Source organism: Sinohyriopsis cumingii, chromosome 7, assembly GCF_028554795.1.
Source record: "Sinohyriopsis cumingii isolate HCF-2022 chromosome 7, ASM2855479v2, whole genome shotgun sequence".
Lineage (NCBI taxonomy): Eukaryota > Metazoa > Mollusca > Bivalvia > Unionida > Unionidae > Sinohyriopsis > Sinohyriopsis cumingii.
The window spans coordinates 13,365,620-13,382,839 of NC_142967.1; the positions used below are offsets into that span (position 1 = coordinate 13,365,620).

At 34.2% G+C, this 17,220-nt stretch overlaps 2 protein-coding genes across 5 annotated transcripts in view; both read left to right on the forward strand.

Moving 5' to 3' along the window:
• LOC149794752 (F-box/LRR-repeat protein 4-like) overlaps positions 1-13,952 on the forward strand; it is an 88,904-nt gene extending 74,952 nt beyond the window's left edge. For all 4 annotated transcript variants that reach the window (XM_089964381.1, XM_089964380.1, XM_089964382.1 and 1 more), the window contains exons 6-7: positions 6,151-6,330; positions 9,594-13,952. In XM_089964381.1, coding sequence (XP_089820507.1) covers positions 6,151-6,330; positions 9,594-9,765 — 352 coding nt within the window. In that variant the 3' untranslated portion in view covers positions 9,766-13,952. The remainder of the gene's footprint in view (positions 1-6,150; positions 6,331-9,593) is intronic.
• LOC149794753 (uncharacterized) lies at positions 1,105-3,640 on the forward strand. The gene is made up of 2 exons (XM_089963971.1): positions 1,105-1,418; positions 1,474-3,640. Exon 2 carries the CDS (start codon positions 2,156-2,158, stop codon positions 2,495-2,497), a length of 342 nt encoding a protein of 113 aa, XP_089820097.1. The 5' UTR covers positions 1,105-1,418; positions 1,474-2,155; the 3' UTR covers positions 2,498-3,640.
• Positions 13,953-17,220: the final 3,268 nt, after the last annotated feature.

The window sequence follows — 17,220 nt, forward strand, 5'->3', positions numbered from 1 at the left end:
AGGAGACATATCTTTGAGTACCATACTGTTATTGTAAAAACATAGCAAGGAGACATATCTTTGTGAGTACCATACTCTTATTGTATAAATATAGCAAGGAGACATATCTTTGTGAGTACCATACTCTTATTGTATAAATATAGCAAGGAGACATATCTTTGTGAGTACCATACTCTTATTTTAATAACATAGCAAGGAGACATATCTTTGTGAGTACCATACTCTTATTGTAATAACATAGCAAGGAGACATATCTTTGTGAGTACCATACTCTTATTGTAAAAACATAGCAAGGAGACATATCTTTGTGAGTACCATACTCTTATTGTATAAATATAGCAAGGAGACATATCTTTGTGAGTACCATGCTCTTATTGTAAAAACTTAGCAAGAAGACATATCTTTGAGTACCATACTCTTATTGTAAAAACATAGCAAGGAGACATATCTTTGTGAGTACCATACTCTTATTGTAATAACATAGCAAGGAGACATATCTTTGTGAGTACCATACTCTCATTGTAATAACATAGCAAGGAGACATATCTTTGTGAGTACCATACTCTTATTGTAAAAACATAGCAAGGAGACATATCTTTGAGTACCATACTGTTATTGTAAAAACATAGCAAGGAGACATATCTTTGTGAGTACCATACTCTTATTGTATAAATATAGCAAGGAGACATATCTTTGTGAGTACCATACTCTTATTGTATAAATATAGCAAGGAGACATATCTTTGTGAGTACCATACTCTTATTTTAATAACATAGCAAGGAGACATATCTTTGTGAGTACCATACTCTTATTGTAATAACATAGCAAGGAGACATATCTTTGTGAGTACCATACTCTTATTGTAAAAACATAGCAAGGAGACATATCTTTGTGAGTACCATACTCTTATTGTATAAATATAGCAAGGAGACATATCTTTGTGAGTACCATGCTCTTATTGTAAAAACTTAGCAAGAAGACATATCTTTGAGTACCATACTCTTATTGTAAAAACATAGCAAGGAGACATATCTTTGTGAGTACCATACTCTTATTGTAATAACATAGCAAGGAGACATCTTTGTGAATACCATGCTCTTATTGTAACAAGAAGCTCTCTGTGGTTTATATTTCATGTTTTAACGACTTTATGTAAATTTTATGTTTGATGTTCATTTATCATGTGCTATGTATGTGTTCAAATAATGAAACTTGATAATTGGATGCATCTATGTTAGTACAATATCCTTACAACCAAAGTATGTCACAGTGGCCTGTATTTATGCTTTTCACATGACCTCATTTATTTTTCCCACAGAATTCCCTTATATGGCCAATACAGTTTGAATTAGGTATAAATACGTTTATTTAGTGGTAGATGTTCCATATTAATGACTTTTCATTGTATATTGTGACAGGTTACCCTCAACAAGTTACATATATATAATGACTATTCATTGTATATTGTGACAGGTTACCCTCAACAAGTTACATATATATTGTACATGTGATTTACTATGGGAATTAGATGAGTGGACTGTATGCTTTTATTTGAGGCCTGAGATATTGTGACTAGTTATGGTAATTCCCGATGCTTGAACTAAGCTTTTAATATGGACTGTCATGCCAATTGGTTACTCTCAGTCTTTGACTTTCCCCTAGTAAAATCAGGCTTCCAAGGGTGGACAGTGATGATAGCTTCTGATGCAGATTCTAAGGACAATGATAGTATTTATGGTATTGTACCTCTAACTTGAAATTATATAAAAGAATGTTCTTTTATTATAGTTTCATATCTTTTATTGTTACAGTATGTTTGTACTGCAATACCTGCCTTTACATACCTTTTTTTGCAGATAAATGTTCATAATATACACTTTCAATGATCCGTATTACATATCCTTCTGTAATTTCCCTTTACATAGTAGATACCAGTCCAACATGGACAGTGGGTATTTTTGTCAACAAAATGAAGTATAATGAATATGCTGACCAGATATATGTCTGAATTTGATTCATTGCAGCCTGCCATAACTGATGTTGAATGGACACAGATATGTGAAGTCATCTTGTTTTGACAACTCACTAGACACTGACCATTTTCTTCTCAGTCTCATTACATCTATATTTTATTAGCATTAATTTCATAAATGATATGATCTTGCTTCTAACCGATCATAAAGAGTACCATTATGGTGATGGGCACTCTGCAGGGTACAATGATGGTGATGAGCACACTGCAGGGTACCATTATAGTGATGGGCACACTGCAGGGTACCATTATGGTGATTTGAACTCTTCAGGGTACCATTATGTGATAGGAACTCTGCAGGGTACAATTATGGTGATGGGTACTCTGGAGGGTACAGTGATGTTGATGGGTACTCTGCAGGGTACCATTATGGTGATGGGCACACAGCAGGGTACCATTATGTTGATGGGCACACAGCAGGGTACCATTATGGTGATGGGCACACTGCAGGGTACCATTATGTGATAGTACTCTGCAGGATACTATTATGTGATAGGAACTCTGCAGGGTACCATTATGTGATAAATGCAGTTGTGGCTCAGAACATCTTGTAAATTAAACAATTTACAAGTGGGTATGGCTGACTAGATATCAAATTTAGTAAAATGATAACATAAAAACCTGTCTTGAGAGACTATCTTTCTTGAGAGACTAGGTTCTTTGTGCATAGACTTGTGCTATTCGCCATCATGGGAGATCACAATTTTTGTGTGGTAAATGGGGTGGTCTTTTACAACTATAGTATTCACAGTTAAAATCCTCATATATCAACGTAACACTTTATCTAATTGATTACTAGTACTAATATGACCAGGAATTGCAGAGGTCACCAGAAATTGGACTTTTATCACTACATGTCACTGTAAATGAGATTGCCATATTGTGTTGAAATCAAGATCTAAACATGTAAAGATAAAAAATTGCAACAAAAAAACTTTAGTCAGAATGTGGATGATAATTATTGTTTGTAGCAGCTGCTTGGGACTAGTGAAACATGGGACTAGTAAAACATGGTAAAGGCAAGTTATTTAATCATTGATTACATTCTGGGGTAAACAAGACAACATCATCACCAGTGATTATTATTGGCATCTGAACTTGCAAATATTTATTAGTTGATAAAGAGGCAAAATACATAAATTATATATGTAACATTCTAGGATACACACATTTACTTGTCATGAAAACAGTCTTTATTCTTTACTGTAAGAACTGCCTTACTAGTATTCATATTTGCTCCTCAAATTCCTGTAGCACATTCAAATACCATGGTTTGGCCAATGAATAAGAAATGTATTCATCTGAAAAGAAAAAGAACATTCTTTCACTCTTGGTGATCTTTGTGAGAAACTTTGAAGATTTCTTTTGCGGAGCAGCTTAAAGGTTATTGTTCCAAACTCTAAATGGTAGATCTCTGATCAGGCTGTGTGGTGTACTATTCCAAACTCTAAATGGTAGATCTCTGATCATGCTGTGTGGTGTACTATTCTAAACTCTAAATGGTAGATCTCTGATCATGCTGCATGGTGTACCATACCCAACTCTAAATGGCAGATCTCTGATTAGGCAGTATGGTGTACTATATCAGACTCTAGATGGTAGATCTCTGATTAGGCTGTGTGGGTGTACTATACCAAAGTCTGAATGGTAGATCTCTGGTTAGGCTGTGTGGTGTACTATACCAAAGTCTAAATGGTAGATCTCTGATTAGACTGTGTGGTGTACTATACCAAACTCGAAATGGTCAATCTCTGATCAGGTTGTGTAGTGTACCATGCCAAACTCTAAATGGTAGATCTCTGATTAGGCTGTGTCGTGTACTATACCATACTCTAAATAGTAGATCTCTGATTAGGCTGTGTGGTGTACTATACCAAAGTCTGAATGGTAGATCTCTGATTAGGCTGTGTGGTGTACCATACCAAAGTCTAAATGGTAGATCTCTGATTAGGCTGTGTGGTGTACTATACCAAAGTCTGAATGGTAGATCTCCAATTAGGCTGTGTCGTGTACTATACCATGCTCTAAATAGTAGATCTCTGATTAGGCTGTGTGGGTGTACTATACTAAACTCTGAATGGTAGATCTATGATTAGGTTTTGTGGTGTGCTATAACATACTCTAAATAGTAGATCTATGATCAGGCTGTGTGTTATACTATACCAAACTCTAAATGGTAGATCTCTGATTAGGTTTTGTGGTGTGCTATGACATACTCTAAATAGTAGATCTCTGATTAGGTTGTGTGGTGTGCTATAACATACTCTAAATGGTAGATCTATGATCAGGCTGTGTGTTATACTATACCAAAACTCTAAATGGTAGATCTCTAATCAGGCTGTGTGGTGTACTATGCCAAACTCTAAATGGTAGATCTCTGATCAGGCTGTGTGTTGTACTATACCACACTCTAAATGGTAGATCTCTGATTAGGCTGTGTGGTGTACTATACCAAACTCGAAATAGTAGATCTATGACCAGGCTGTATAGCATAATACATGTATACCAAACTCAAAAAGTCTGATCGACTGCCTTTCACAAAACTGTATTAGCACAAGATCTGAATTTAGATTTAATCAAGTCTTGATACTCAGAAGTCAGTGAAATTATGCAGATAGTTCGATGAAATAAAATTAAACTAATTCTGAAATTTTATTGTTGTACATTTATTTCAAGTTATCAGTTATACACTAATTGGGATCTGTAGTGAGACTTCAGTTTCTATGCCCACAATGTTTTATAACTAACAACTGTGGTGCCTGAATATGACAGACTGTTGGTAAACCTAAATGAATAGCAAACTGTTATTGCAAAAGTATGTTAATGTGACTCATATTGGATGCTTTCCTTATGTATTCATAACATTTACCTTGAATTGTGTTATCCCCTTTTTAATAGTTGTTCTGCGAAAGTTGTAGTTGTGTCATAGCAGACCATTCTTCCATCTGACACAATCTGTTACTCTGGTCATCACCTGAAGATGCACCTATAAATAATTTACTTTGTTACAGCATGTTTTGTAGAAGTTGTTGCCAGTGGCAATGTATGACACCAGCTTGTTAACACATAGTCACACAGTTCTTGATAGATTGCCTTGATGCCAGTGGCAATGTATGACATCAGCTTGTTAACACATAGTCACACAGTTCTTGATAGATTGCCTTGATGCCAGTGGCAATGTATGACATCAGCTTGTTAACACATAGTCGCACAGTTCTTGATATATTGCCTTGATGCCAGTGGCAATGTATGACATCAGCTTGTTAACACATAGTCACACAGTTCTTGACAGATTGCCATGCAACTTGGTAAATATTATGGTCAATACTTATAGATGCATGGTAACAAATCACTTTGCTCTTGCAATTTTGGATAGAGTTATTGCCCTTTTGTGTCTTGTGTTTAATTCAGAGTATGACAAACTCAACAAAACACAATTAGTCCCCCAGTTTTAGAAATATTACCATAAAACTTGGTAATTATGGTCATCACCTCAAGATGTGCATATCAACCAATCACTCTGCTTCCACAATGTTTGTTAGAGTTATTGCCCTTTTGTCTTGCCCTCATCTAAACACAACTAATCAGTTTTCAGTGGATTACCATGAATCTTTGCAAATTTGGTCATCATTTGTTGATGCACATATCAACAAATCACTTTGGTCTCACAGTTTTTGTGACAACCCATACAACTGAATGTAATGTTCAAGAGAATCTTGTGAACTCAGCACATCTTGCAAGTTTTTATGGATTGTTGTGAAATTTGTTACTTATTATGGTCACTATCTAAATTTGTATGCAATGACAAATATTATGTTTGCTTTCTTGATGCCCATTGTGACTTACAGCTTGATGCCATGTATTACATAATTTTTTGACTGGTTTTGCTAGTGGTTTGCTGTGAAACTTATTACTTATTTATTCTCATCATCAGAAGACATGCATTTTAACAAATCATTTTATTCTCACAGTTTTCCAAAGAGTTTTGTGCTTTTTGTGACTATACACATTATTATAGTAGGGTTGGATACAGAGTTGGTCAGAAGAATATTTATTTGAGTAGATAGCTCACCATTCCTATGATATCATTTCATCTTCCTATTGCATACATTTTAAAGGGTCTGTGTTCTGGGGACGGCTGATGGTTGGTTCCTGAAGCTGAACACAAAGGTTCACATTGACCAAATCATCGAGGATTTTGCCAAAAACTGTCCACGACTGGAGCGCCTTGAAATCCAGTGGGATCCTGACACCATCCGATATAGCGACAAGAGCAACAAATTTGTGGACCACATCAGGTAGGAATAAAGCAATAAAAAGCCTTTACTTCTGGATTGTTTAACCTTTCAGACAGCAAAGTGTTTGGCAAGGTTGCCAAGTTAGATAGTGTTGAGAATACTTGCTGAAAGTTAATATAACAATAGAATAATTATCTGTTTTCATTCCCTCTCTGTTTCTCATGATTATTAAGAGAACCATCTGAAGTGTTTTAACAGGATATATTACTGTCTCATATTAGAGAGCAATTGATAGGTTGGCAGGGACTATTTACTTTAACCTAACAAAAATATGCATTACTGTCTCTTGTATTAGAGAGCAAGTGAAAGGTTGGCAAGGACTATTTACTTTAGCCTAACAATAGGATGCATTACTGTTTATTGTAATTGATAGTAAATGAGAAGTTGGCAGGAACTATTTACATTAGCTTAAGATGGCTGTGACTTTTTTTCATATTAAACTAAGGTAAGCAATGTATACAACATGCAGAAGGACAAAGATCTTCATTGTTATTTCCCTTGCTTTAATTTGCAACAGGTTAGCACCATTAAGATTCAGGAAAATTGTATATGTGAAATCTACTGTGTGGGGGTAGGTTTGCTTCACAGACTTGAACTTGAACCATCTGAGTGGAGGTAAATTCTCTTGGTAGCAGCAATACCTCCAATAAGTGTTTCTCTATTTTTTTTAAAAATATTATGTAAAATTTTTGGGTCCAGTAATACACACCATCTGTGTCCATCCTAGTAATGCTGTTTGGTTATTGACCGCTTCGGTGGCCTAGTGGTTAGAACATCCGCCTCAGATGCAGGAGGTCATGGGTTTGATCCCTGGCCAAGTCATCCCAAAGACTTATAAAAATGGTAATTGCAGCTGCCTCACTTGGCACTCAGCATTAAGAGGTTAGTCTTAGGACTGGTCAGCCTGGTGTCAGGATAATGTCACTGGGTGGGACATCATGCTACATGTCTGCAGCATGATGCCCCATTGCTAGACATCAGTATAAACTGCCACACTGCAGACATCATAGTGATATGACTGAAAAATTGTTAAAGCTACATTAAAAATCCAGATGACACACACATACACACACACACACACACACATACATACACACACACAGAACACACACACACACATACATACACACACACACAGAACACACACACACACACATACATACATACACACACACAGAACACACACACACACACATACATACACACACACAGAACACACACACACTGTTTGGGTATTCTTACAGTCTGATCAACCTGATACTTACTAGTTACATCAATTGCATAGGGGGAACATTTTTTCAAACACCTTGATTTCCCAGTTTGGAAAAATGGCAGGTGTCAGACAGTTTGTTGACATTGAATATGTAATAAATTACTAAATCTAGAAGATTGTGACTTCATGGCATGAGTGGTAAGAAGTTAGATGCTCAACAATTTGGCAAATGACATTTCAGTGTAAATTTATACACACCAGGACAGTTGCTAAAGAGTCTTGCACCAACTTTGTTTATGTCAATTGTTGAAGCATGAGACAGTACATTTAAATATTGATTATGTCAGTCACTGCAGTTTTATGCCTTTATCGTTAATTAGAGCCTTGCAGAATTTTGTTTTACCAGTTTACCAGACTTTTAAATGTTATGTAGGATGTTTAAAACAAAATTCAGATACCAAGTCTGTTTGCTGCTTTAGAAAGTCTAGTTATAGACTGTTATTCATTATAAAACCCAGTTTTCTAAAACAGAAATGACATCTTTATTTACTGACTCAGTAACAAATCAAAAATAGGACTTTGGAAGAGTACAGAAACAACTCTTGACCCTAATTTTCTGAGTGGGTCTAAAAATTACCTCTTTTGTGTCCTTTCTGTATCAGAGTACATGTAGAAGTACATGTATATACCAAGGAGATGTAATCATAGGCTTGCATGTGAAAAATAAGTTATCGTGTAATGATACTGGTATTATTATATATAAATACCCACATTTGTCTGTGTGTTCCAGCTGCCAAGCAAGAGGTTGTGAGTTTGAAACTCGTGTATCTGATTTTTTCCTTTTTTTTAAAAGTCCCATTCTAAGAAGGCAATTAACCTAGTGTTTAAAAAAAATTAGGGCTAAGATTTCACTACTTCTCAAAGTCTCATATAGAAAGTAATACAGTAATACCTCGAACATTCACGAGGTTAGGTTCCAGAACCAGTCGCAGATCAGGAGGAATCGCGAATGTTGGTACGAGTCACTAAAAATGCTAATAAATGCTTATTTGTAGGGTTTAAACTCTAAATATGACCCAAATCATGCTCCCAAAGCACTTTAATTTCATTTAAAAGTGAGCTTAATACATTACCCTTAAAAAAAGAAATAAATGGTTGACGTAAAAATAGAGTACAGTATCGCCTAATGATTATTTGCCACACTAGTGCATTTACAGTACGGTACATGTATACAAATATTACCCCTATACTAATTCATTGGCTGCCATTTTCTTTTGCACTCACAGTAAGGTAAAACCAAGTAATGAATGGGACTGTAAACTTAATGACTGACGTTTTCTTTGTCATTGTCAAGAAGGTAAACTAGGTAAACTTCATATGTCACAGAAGTCATATAACGAAGGTACAATCCAATAAAATAAAGAAAACATGTACGTAGAGGGTACCAATGAAAATTTCACAAATCCGTGAATTCGTGAATCCAGAAACGTGAATGCACGAGGTATTACTGTAATGTTACATACCATATATACTTGCATATAAGTCAAGTCAAACTGCAATCAACAAAAATCATGATCTGCCATAGCATGAAGCACCTGCAGATCAAGGTCTGTCTTTTTTGTTCTACTGATAACTTGTTACAGACTGCATTGCCTGCACATCATGTGACTTAAGACCTGGGTCTGTGCAGTTTGCAGTTTGGACTCGTCGTATATGCAAATATGTAAGGTATTTTAATGTGCACTGGCAATTATGATAATTTCATTATGTTTTGAATTATCTGTTGGTGTCGTTGTATGCTTCCTAATCACATTTGATGGAATTCATTTCATTATTGGTCTCTTTGTCCATTTTTTTTATTTTAAAAACTGTGAATGAACATTATCCTGACCCGAAATGACATCTATTGATGATATTTTCTAAATCTCCTGATTTTAAATTTCCGAGTGTCAAATGTATCATATTAAGTGTGAATTTTCATGATTGATTTATTTAAATCTAAACTCCACTGTCAAATTAAGTTTGACTAGTTGTGTCTTGAATTTTTCAGACTGCGATGCCCTCATCTGAAGTCCTTTACACTTAGTGACGGAGAGTATTATGAGATGGTGAAGTCCAATTTCGAGCGAGCAGATCGTTTTAAAGTTGTTAGAACCACCACCAATTACTGCACAACAATAGTCAGTCTCTTGTCATGTTATAAGGATCTTCTTTTCAACTAGGCTGGGATGGAACAGCCGTGTTTTTTTAGACACTGCTTTTATTATTGTGCAGTTTGATTTTTAAATTATTCATAGAGTGATCTGTGGTAGAAACTTTTCCAAGTATTCGTTTCAAGTCAGATCACTTTGAACCAAACTATCCCAAAAAAGATAATGGATTCATTCTTTTTCTACATTTTTTAGCTAGTTTTTTCAAAGTAAAATTTTTAAATTTCTTATATCTGTTTGAATTCAGAATGAACTGTTTAAATTGTTATAAAATGATACTCTCAGCATATCAAAAGGCAACGTACTGTGGAATAACTTGAATATTGATCTTGGTTGCTTGGTTTTCTCCCTTTACTTTGTTGACGAGATAATACTCACTTTTGGATGATTTGTCACTTGTATAATACTTTTACAATATATAATATCATGGGGTTTTGTTTATAGAACTGGCAGAAATGTCAGACTTTTAAAAGATATAATATCATGGAGTTTGTTTTATTGAACTAAAAGGCATATCAGTCTTTCAAAATATGTAATATCAAAGTGTTTTGCTTACTAAACTGGAAGCATGTCAGTTATTTAAAATATGTGATATCAGAGTGTTTTGCTTATTAAACTGGAAGCTTGTCAGTTATTTAAAATATCTAATATCAAAGTGTTTTACTTACTAAACTGGAAGCATGTCAGTTATTTAAAATGCGTAATATCAAAGGGTTTTGTTTACTAAACTGGAAGCATGTCAGTTATTTAAAATATGTAATATCAAGGGGTTTCACTTACTAAACTGGAAGTATGTCAGTTATTTAAAATATGTAATATCAAGGGGTTTTGCTTACTAAACTGGAAGCATGTCAGTTATTTAAAATATGTAATATCAAGGGGTTTTGCTTACTAAACTGGAAGCATGTCAGTTATTTTAAATATGTAAAATCAAGGGGTTTTGCTTACTAAACTGGAAGCATGTCAGTTATTTAAAATATGTAATATCAAGGGGTTTTGCTTACTAAACTGGAAGCATGTCAGTTATTTAAAATATGTAATATCAAGGGGTTTTGCTTACTAAACTGGAAGCATGTCAGTTATTTAAAATATGTAATATCAAGGGGTTTTGCTTACTAAACTGGAAGCATGTCGTTATTTAAAATACATAATGTCAAGGGGTTTTTGCTTACTAAACTGGAAGCATGTCAGGTATTTAAAACATGTAATATCAAGGGGTTTTCTTTATTGAACTGAAAGGAATGTTGTCTTTTAAAATACATAATATCAAGTGGTTGTGTTTATTAATCAGGAAGTATGTCAGACTTTAAAATATATCATATCATGGGCTTTTGTTTATTGAACTGAAAAGTGTGTCAGACTTTTAAAATGCATAATATCAAGGGGTTTTCTTTATTGAACTGGAAGCATATGAGAGTATTAATGTACATGATGGCAATATCATGGGGTTTTCTTTATTCAGCTGGAAGACATGTCTAGCTTTTCAAATGAATGTAACATTCATTGTTAAAACTGGAAAACAAAAGACTTTCATTTAATATCATCCCTTTGACATTTTATAAAATATTACAAGAGGTAATAAGTAGTAAATACTTCACATTGCTTTTTATGTATCTTATGTCATTTCAAAATTATCACAGTGGTTAACTTCAAGGAGTTTACCTTGAGAATGTAGCCAGTAGAAAGGAAAGCTTACTATGGTAACTAAGGGGCTCTTGGATGCTCATGTTGGAAGGTTTAGGTCATTGTATAGTTAAGTGCTTATGAGATTTATTGTGAGAGATTTGTGTTTCTACATTGCTGTTATGAAACCTGATCTATCAAAACCCTTGCTATTTCACAAATATAAAAAAAAAATTTGACAGATTCATAAATACCACACATGTATATTTTGTTTCAAATGTGTTTTTGCATTGTTCATGTCTACACAGATTTGATGACACAGGTTCTCTACACATCAGTCTGATGATATATAACAGTGTTCTACACAGATATAATGATGCATATTAGGTTACCTGCACATATCTGATGACATATATATGGAGACAACACAGATCTGATGACATATATATGGAGACAACACAGATCTGATGACATATATATGGAGACAACACAGATCTGATGACATATATATGGAGACTACACATATCTGATGACATATATATGGAGACTTCACAGATCTGATGATGTATATGGAGACTACACAGATCTGATGGCATATATATGGAGACTACACAGATCTGATGATGCGTAAAGGTAGGCTTACCATCTTGAACTTTCAAAAAGAGGAAACTCTGGAGAGTGGGTGCAGCTCTGTCATTTATCCAAATTAAATTAAGTATCAAAAATGGGGGGAAATGTCAAAGGAAAAAATAGAGTATGTATGGCATACCTGATAAGGGTTCTTGACAGCATACATAGATTTGATGACACAGGGTCTCTACACAGATCTCATGACACATGCAGGTTTTCTACACAGAGCTTATGACACATGCAGGTTTTGTACACAGATCTCATGACACATAGACATGTGGATTGTCTACACAGATATCATGATGTGCAGGTTTTGTACACAGATCTGATAACACATGGATACATATGGATTTTCTACACAGATCTGATGACTCTTTTGGACACGTGTAGATTCTCTACAGATATCTCAGACACATGCAGGTTTTCTACACAGATCTGATGACTCTTTTGGATGTGTGTAGATTCTCTACACATATCTCAGACACATGCAGGTTTTCTACACAGATCTGATGGAAAACACAGGTTCTGTCTAAGCAAATATTTATGCCGACAAACTTTTGAATCATCTTTAAGAAAGACTGAATAGCTTATTTATTTGAATCTGAAATACCATATTAGTACAGACATGTTCAACATATACAGTCAGGAAAATGCTGCAGTTATAAGATGGGTATTTTATTACAACCATTTAGTACAAAATTCTACAAAGTAAATTTGTAATGTTTGCATATTTTGTCCATTGTTGATATTTAAACTGGCCTGCTCATACTGGAAACAGTGGATCATTATATCTGTGTAAATCTGTGGTGAGTAAATTCTTACAGTATGTGCCATTTATTTGTTACACTGTACACTTAATCATAAAATTGGAGGACATCATGCTTCAGCAAATCTGTGTAAACCTACAGTAAAGAAAGTATGTTATTAGAGTTCATGCCAGTTATTTGTTATGCTGTATATCACCATATATGTGTGGACCTACAGTTATTTGTTATGCTGTATATCACCATATATGTGTGGACCTACAGTTATTTGTTATGCTGTATATCACCATATATGTGTGGACCTACAGTTATTTGTTATGCTGTATATCACCATATATGTGTGGACCTGCAGTCAAGATGGTAATTATTGTAATTAGAGTATTCAGAATGTGAAGAATGGTACTAATACATGGGAGAAAAGGCATAACTTGCATTCATGGAACACAATAATGACAGTGTTACATGGATGTGTTATGTCCTACGGATGTGAAAGATGATAACACAGGCCAATCACACATCAACATTTTTCTTTGAATTGAATCTGAATTGTCCCTGGTTCATTTAGATTTGTATGACAGTGTGGAATTGACTGAAATTATAACCCACTATTCTTTCAGATACACAAACATACTCATGTATTAATTGCTGCCAAATGTTTTTCAGTTTACTTTATCATAAAATATACATTTCTTTGTTTAATAACTTAATATAACAGATATTAGAATAAAGACAATGAAAAAAGAACACAAGAGTTTATTAAATGCGCCCTTGAATGGGTCATCTGGTTGCCTTAGAAATGATTCGTCTCCAAGTTTGTCCAAAGTTTAGTGTGGTTTCCCTGGCGACAGACTTTTGTGTGTTACCTTTTTCTAAGTTGTTTATATTGTCACGTTTTAGAATCAGTTACAGTTGCATATAAATCGCATTGAAACTATATCATCTTAGAGCTTTCATTATAATGAGGCAGACTGTAAGCGTTTGGCATGCGAGCTTTGCAAATTCGTAGATGGGACTGTATTTTTAAAGTGCAATGCCATTTCATGGTGACTCTGTTTTATTTGTTTTGTAGTTGGCTAGACTTTGTGCAATTATTAATGATAGGTTTATTTATTTATTTATTTATTTATTTGTTTTTCTTTTCAGCAGTGGATTGTTTGATTTGAATAAAATTGTGTAAAAGTCTCAGGGTTTCTACTTACCTTTTATTTTAATAATAATTTAAGTTTGTTTTACTAGACTAGACTATTAGTCATTAAGTCTCACATTTCTTTTTTTGCCGACCGAGTTAAGGTTGTTATACCCCAGTGGAAGCAGATTTTATTTGAAAAGAAAGCTTTTTATTGGAGTGTGTGATATTTTTCTGCCTTTGGAAAATGTAAGAAGTGTCACCTTTTCAGATTGTGGACTCCACTGACTCTTTTCTTTTCATATTTAAGGATATTTTTGGAACATTTTATTAATCAGTGTGAAGTACAGGCAGAAGCTTGAGGACGAGAAACATGGATATACATGTTGTAATATAATCTCCATCACTTATGAACAGGTTCAAAATGTACGAAAATAGTTCTCATTTTATATACTTTTAAAAAGTGGATAAATAAATGGTATATTTTTTTAAACTACAGTGAAGATCGTGCTATACATGTATCAGCTTACAGCAAATACTCGTGCGTCCATGTTTACCCTAGGAAATGTAGTTGTTCGTGAAAATTAAAGCACCTGATACAAATGTCCCCTAAAGGTTCAGCAAAGAATTCATATGGAAGTAAGGAAAAGTATATGGCAGGTCCAGGTTCAGAAAGTATAGTATCATCCAAATCAGCACCAGATAGAGCAACCCTCACCCTTACCAACACCCACCCCCACCAAGACTCGTATATTAGTCAATTCTTAATCAAGAAGCAAGATACTACAAGAATGTAAATTATATATATATATATATATATATATATATATATATATATATATATATATATATATATATATATATATATATATAAATTGGACACCATCTGCATGGCCCTAGAAAAAGTGGTGTCAAAGGAATATATACACCAAAAACCAAAAGAAATTGTTACACAAGCTCGAATGAACGATTCTCTGGAAATAAGAACTATAACAATATTTCACAAGAGAAATTTTGTTTTCAGTTTTCCAATTTTTTTCTCTAAAAGAAATGTAATGTTCACAGGCAAAAAATAGTGGTCAGGGTACCCAGAACCACACATACTTTTTATTTGACCTAATAATGAGGTTGTGATGTGCCTATTGTCACATTTCACGTTACAAGTAATGTCGTAATCTTTTAGATGACAGGATAAGTGGTCTCACATTACACAATGGACAAGCTGATGTCAGAATCTTTACAGTTTAATTATGTCATTTATTACTACAAGAAAACTGAAGAAAAAAAAGGTTTCTAAAAGAGGAAAAACTTGATATCTCATAGAAGTACACCACTGAAATAAAGTCACAAAAAACTAAAGACATATTTTAAAGATATAAATTTTGAAGTCATAATAACTTCTTTACTTGTATCAAAACAGAACATAAATTTAAATGATTTGAACAAATAATATACAGCAGAAACTCAATTGTTAGCTTTATATTCGATGAAGCATATCTGTGTTAAATATTTCATGTATAAAAATGGAATTTTTGGAAATAACTATGGTCTTGATTTTAACAGAGAATATTAACGGGTAAAGTTAGAAACTATTTACGTCCGTGTCGCTTAATTAAGTACCATAATTAGAAAGAAAAGAACATATGAACAAGCTGTTCATTAATTAATTTGTTGATGAAATCATAGGATAAATGAGGACATTTCCAAATTTATAAATGTCAGCATTCTTTATAAACAAAACATAACTTCCTTTCTTTTAAAGAATTACCAACCTATGTTATTTTATGCAAACTGTGGAACAAAGAGATAATAACGCCATAATAGATCTTTCAAGGACATAAAGTGTACTTTAATTTTTCTCTGGGGACCTCTGTATAATAAATGGTATCTCATTGTTTTACAGGGGACCTCTATATAATAAAGGGTAACTTAATGTTTCACTGGGGACTCTAAAATCAATGAATAAATCGAAGACAACAAAGTTAAAAAAAAATAATACAAATTCATAATTGTTTGAAAAAATATTTATCAAAGTCGAACATTTTTCAAACATTTTTCATACAGTTATGCTATATATTAGTAGGTTCTATCATAAAACATTTAAAAGTTTGTTTAAATGAAACCACTCAATAGAATATCATTGTTAAACTGAAACCTCTTAACACGGTATCATGATTTACTGTCATGGTGTACAATTTCTTCTTGTAACAGTATTTTATACACAACACATATTTCATTAGATGTTACATTCTGTCTTTTCAAATGAAACATTCTATATTCCCAGCAAAATTGTTACACCCTTAACAAATGAAAGAGACTTGGTAGGTGTTTGATGTGGATCATATCCAATGAATTACTAAGGAGAGATTCCAGAAATTTAGACAGATCCACAGAGTTTGTAAGTTCTTCAGCATAAATAATCTTTTTTTACAGATGTTTTATCCAGTGTGAAGGAAACTTTTTCACGTATTTCTGATGACTTAAGACACATTTTACTTCACATCATCGACCGCTCCGTTGGCCTAAGTCAGGGGTGGGAAAACTACGGCCCACGGGCCGCATGCGGCCCGCCAAGGGCTTTCATGCGGCCCGCCAAGGGTTTTCATGCGTCCTAGGAACAAGTCATCATTCGCACTGACTCTGTTTATGTTACTCTGTTTATCAAATAAATGTGCTTCTTTTGAAGTTTTAAGTTTTCAAATATTAACAACATATTAACAACTGAAAATTAATTAGATGTTATTTAGGAAAACCTTTTGTTTTTGCTATTTCAAATATTAATTATTTTACTTAATGAACTATGCGGCCCGCGACAAGGTGTAAATTTGTGTATGCGGCACTTGCACTGGAAAGTTTGCCCACCTCTGGCCTAAGTGGTTAGAGCGTCCGCCTCGATGCGGGAGGTCCTGGGTACGAACCCCGTCCGAGTCACACTAAAGAATTATAAAAATGGTATCATCAGCTGCCTCTCTTGGCACTCAGCATTAAGATTAGTGTTAGGACTGGTCTGCCTGGTGTCAGGATAATGTGAATGGGTGGGACATGATGCCACACTGCAGACATCGTAGCAATATGACTGATTTTTTTTTTTAAAGTTACCTTAAAAATCTCTCTCTCTCTCTCTCTCTCTCTCTCTCTCTCACACACACACACACACACACACACTTCACTTCAGAATAAAAATCCAGATAGGGGAGGTGGATGTCAGATGGTCAGGTTGTCCGACATCTGTTTTGATCATACACTTCTAGTGACAGGTATGACTGTTAGCTATGCGAAATGCAGTGAACCACCCCTTCATAACAAATTCTTTCGGATTAAATC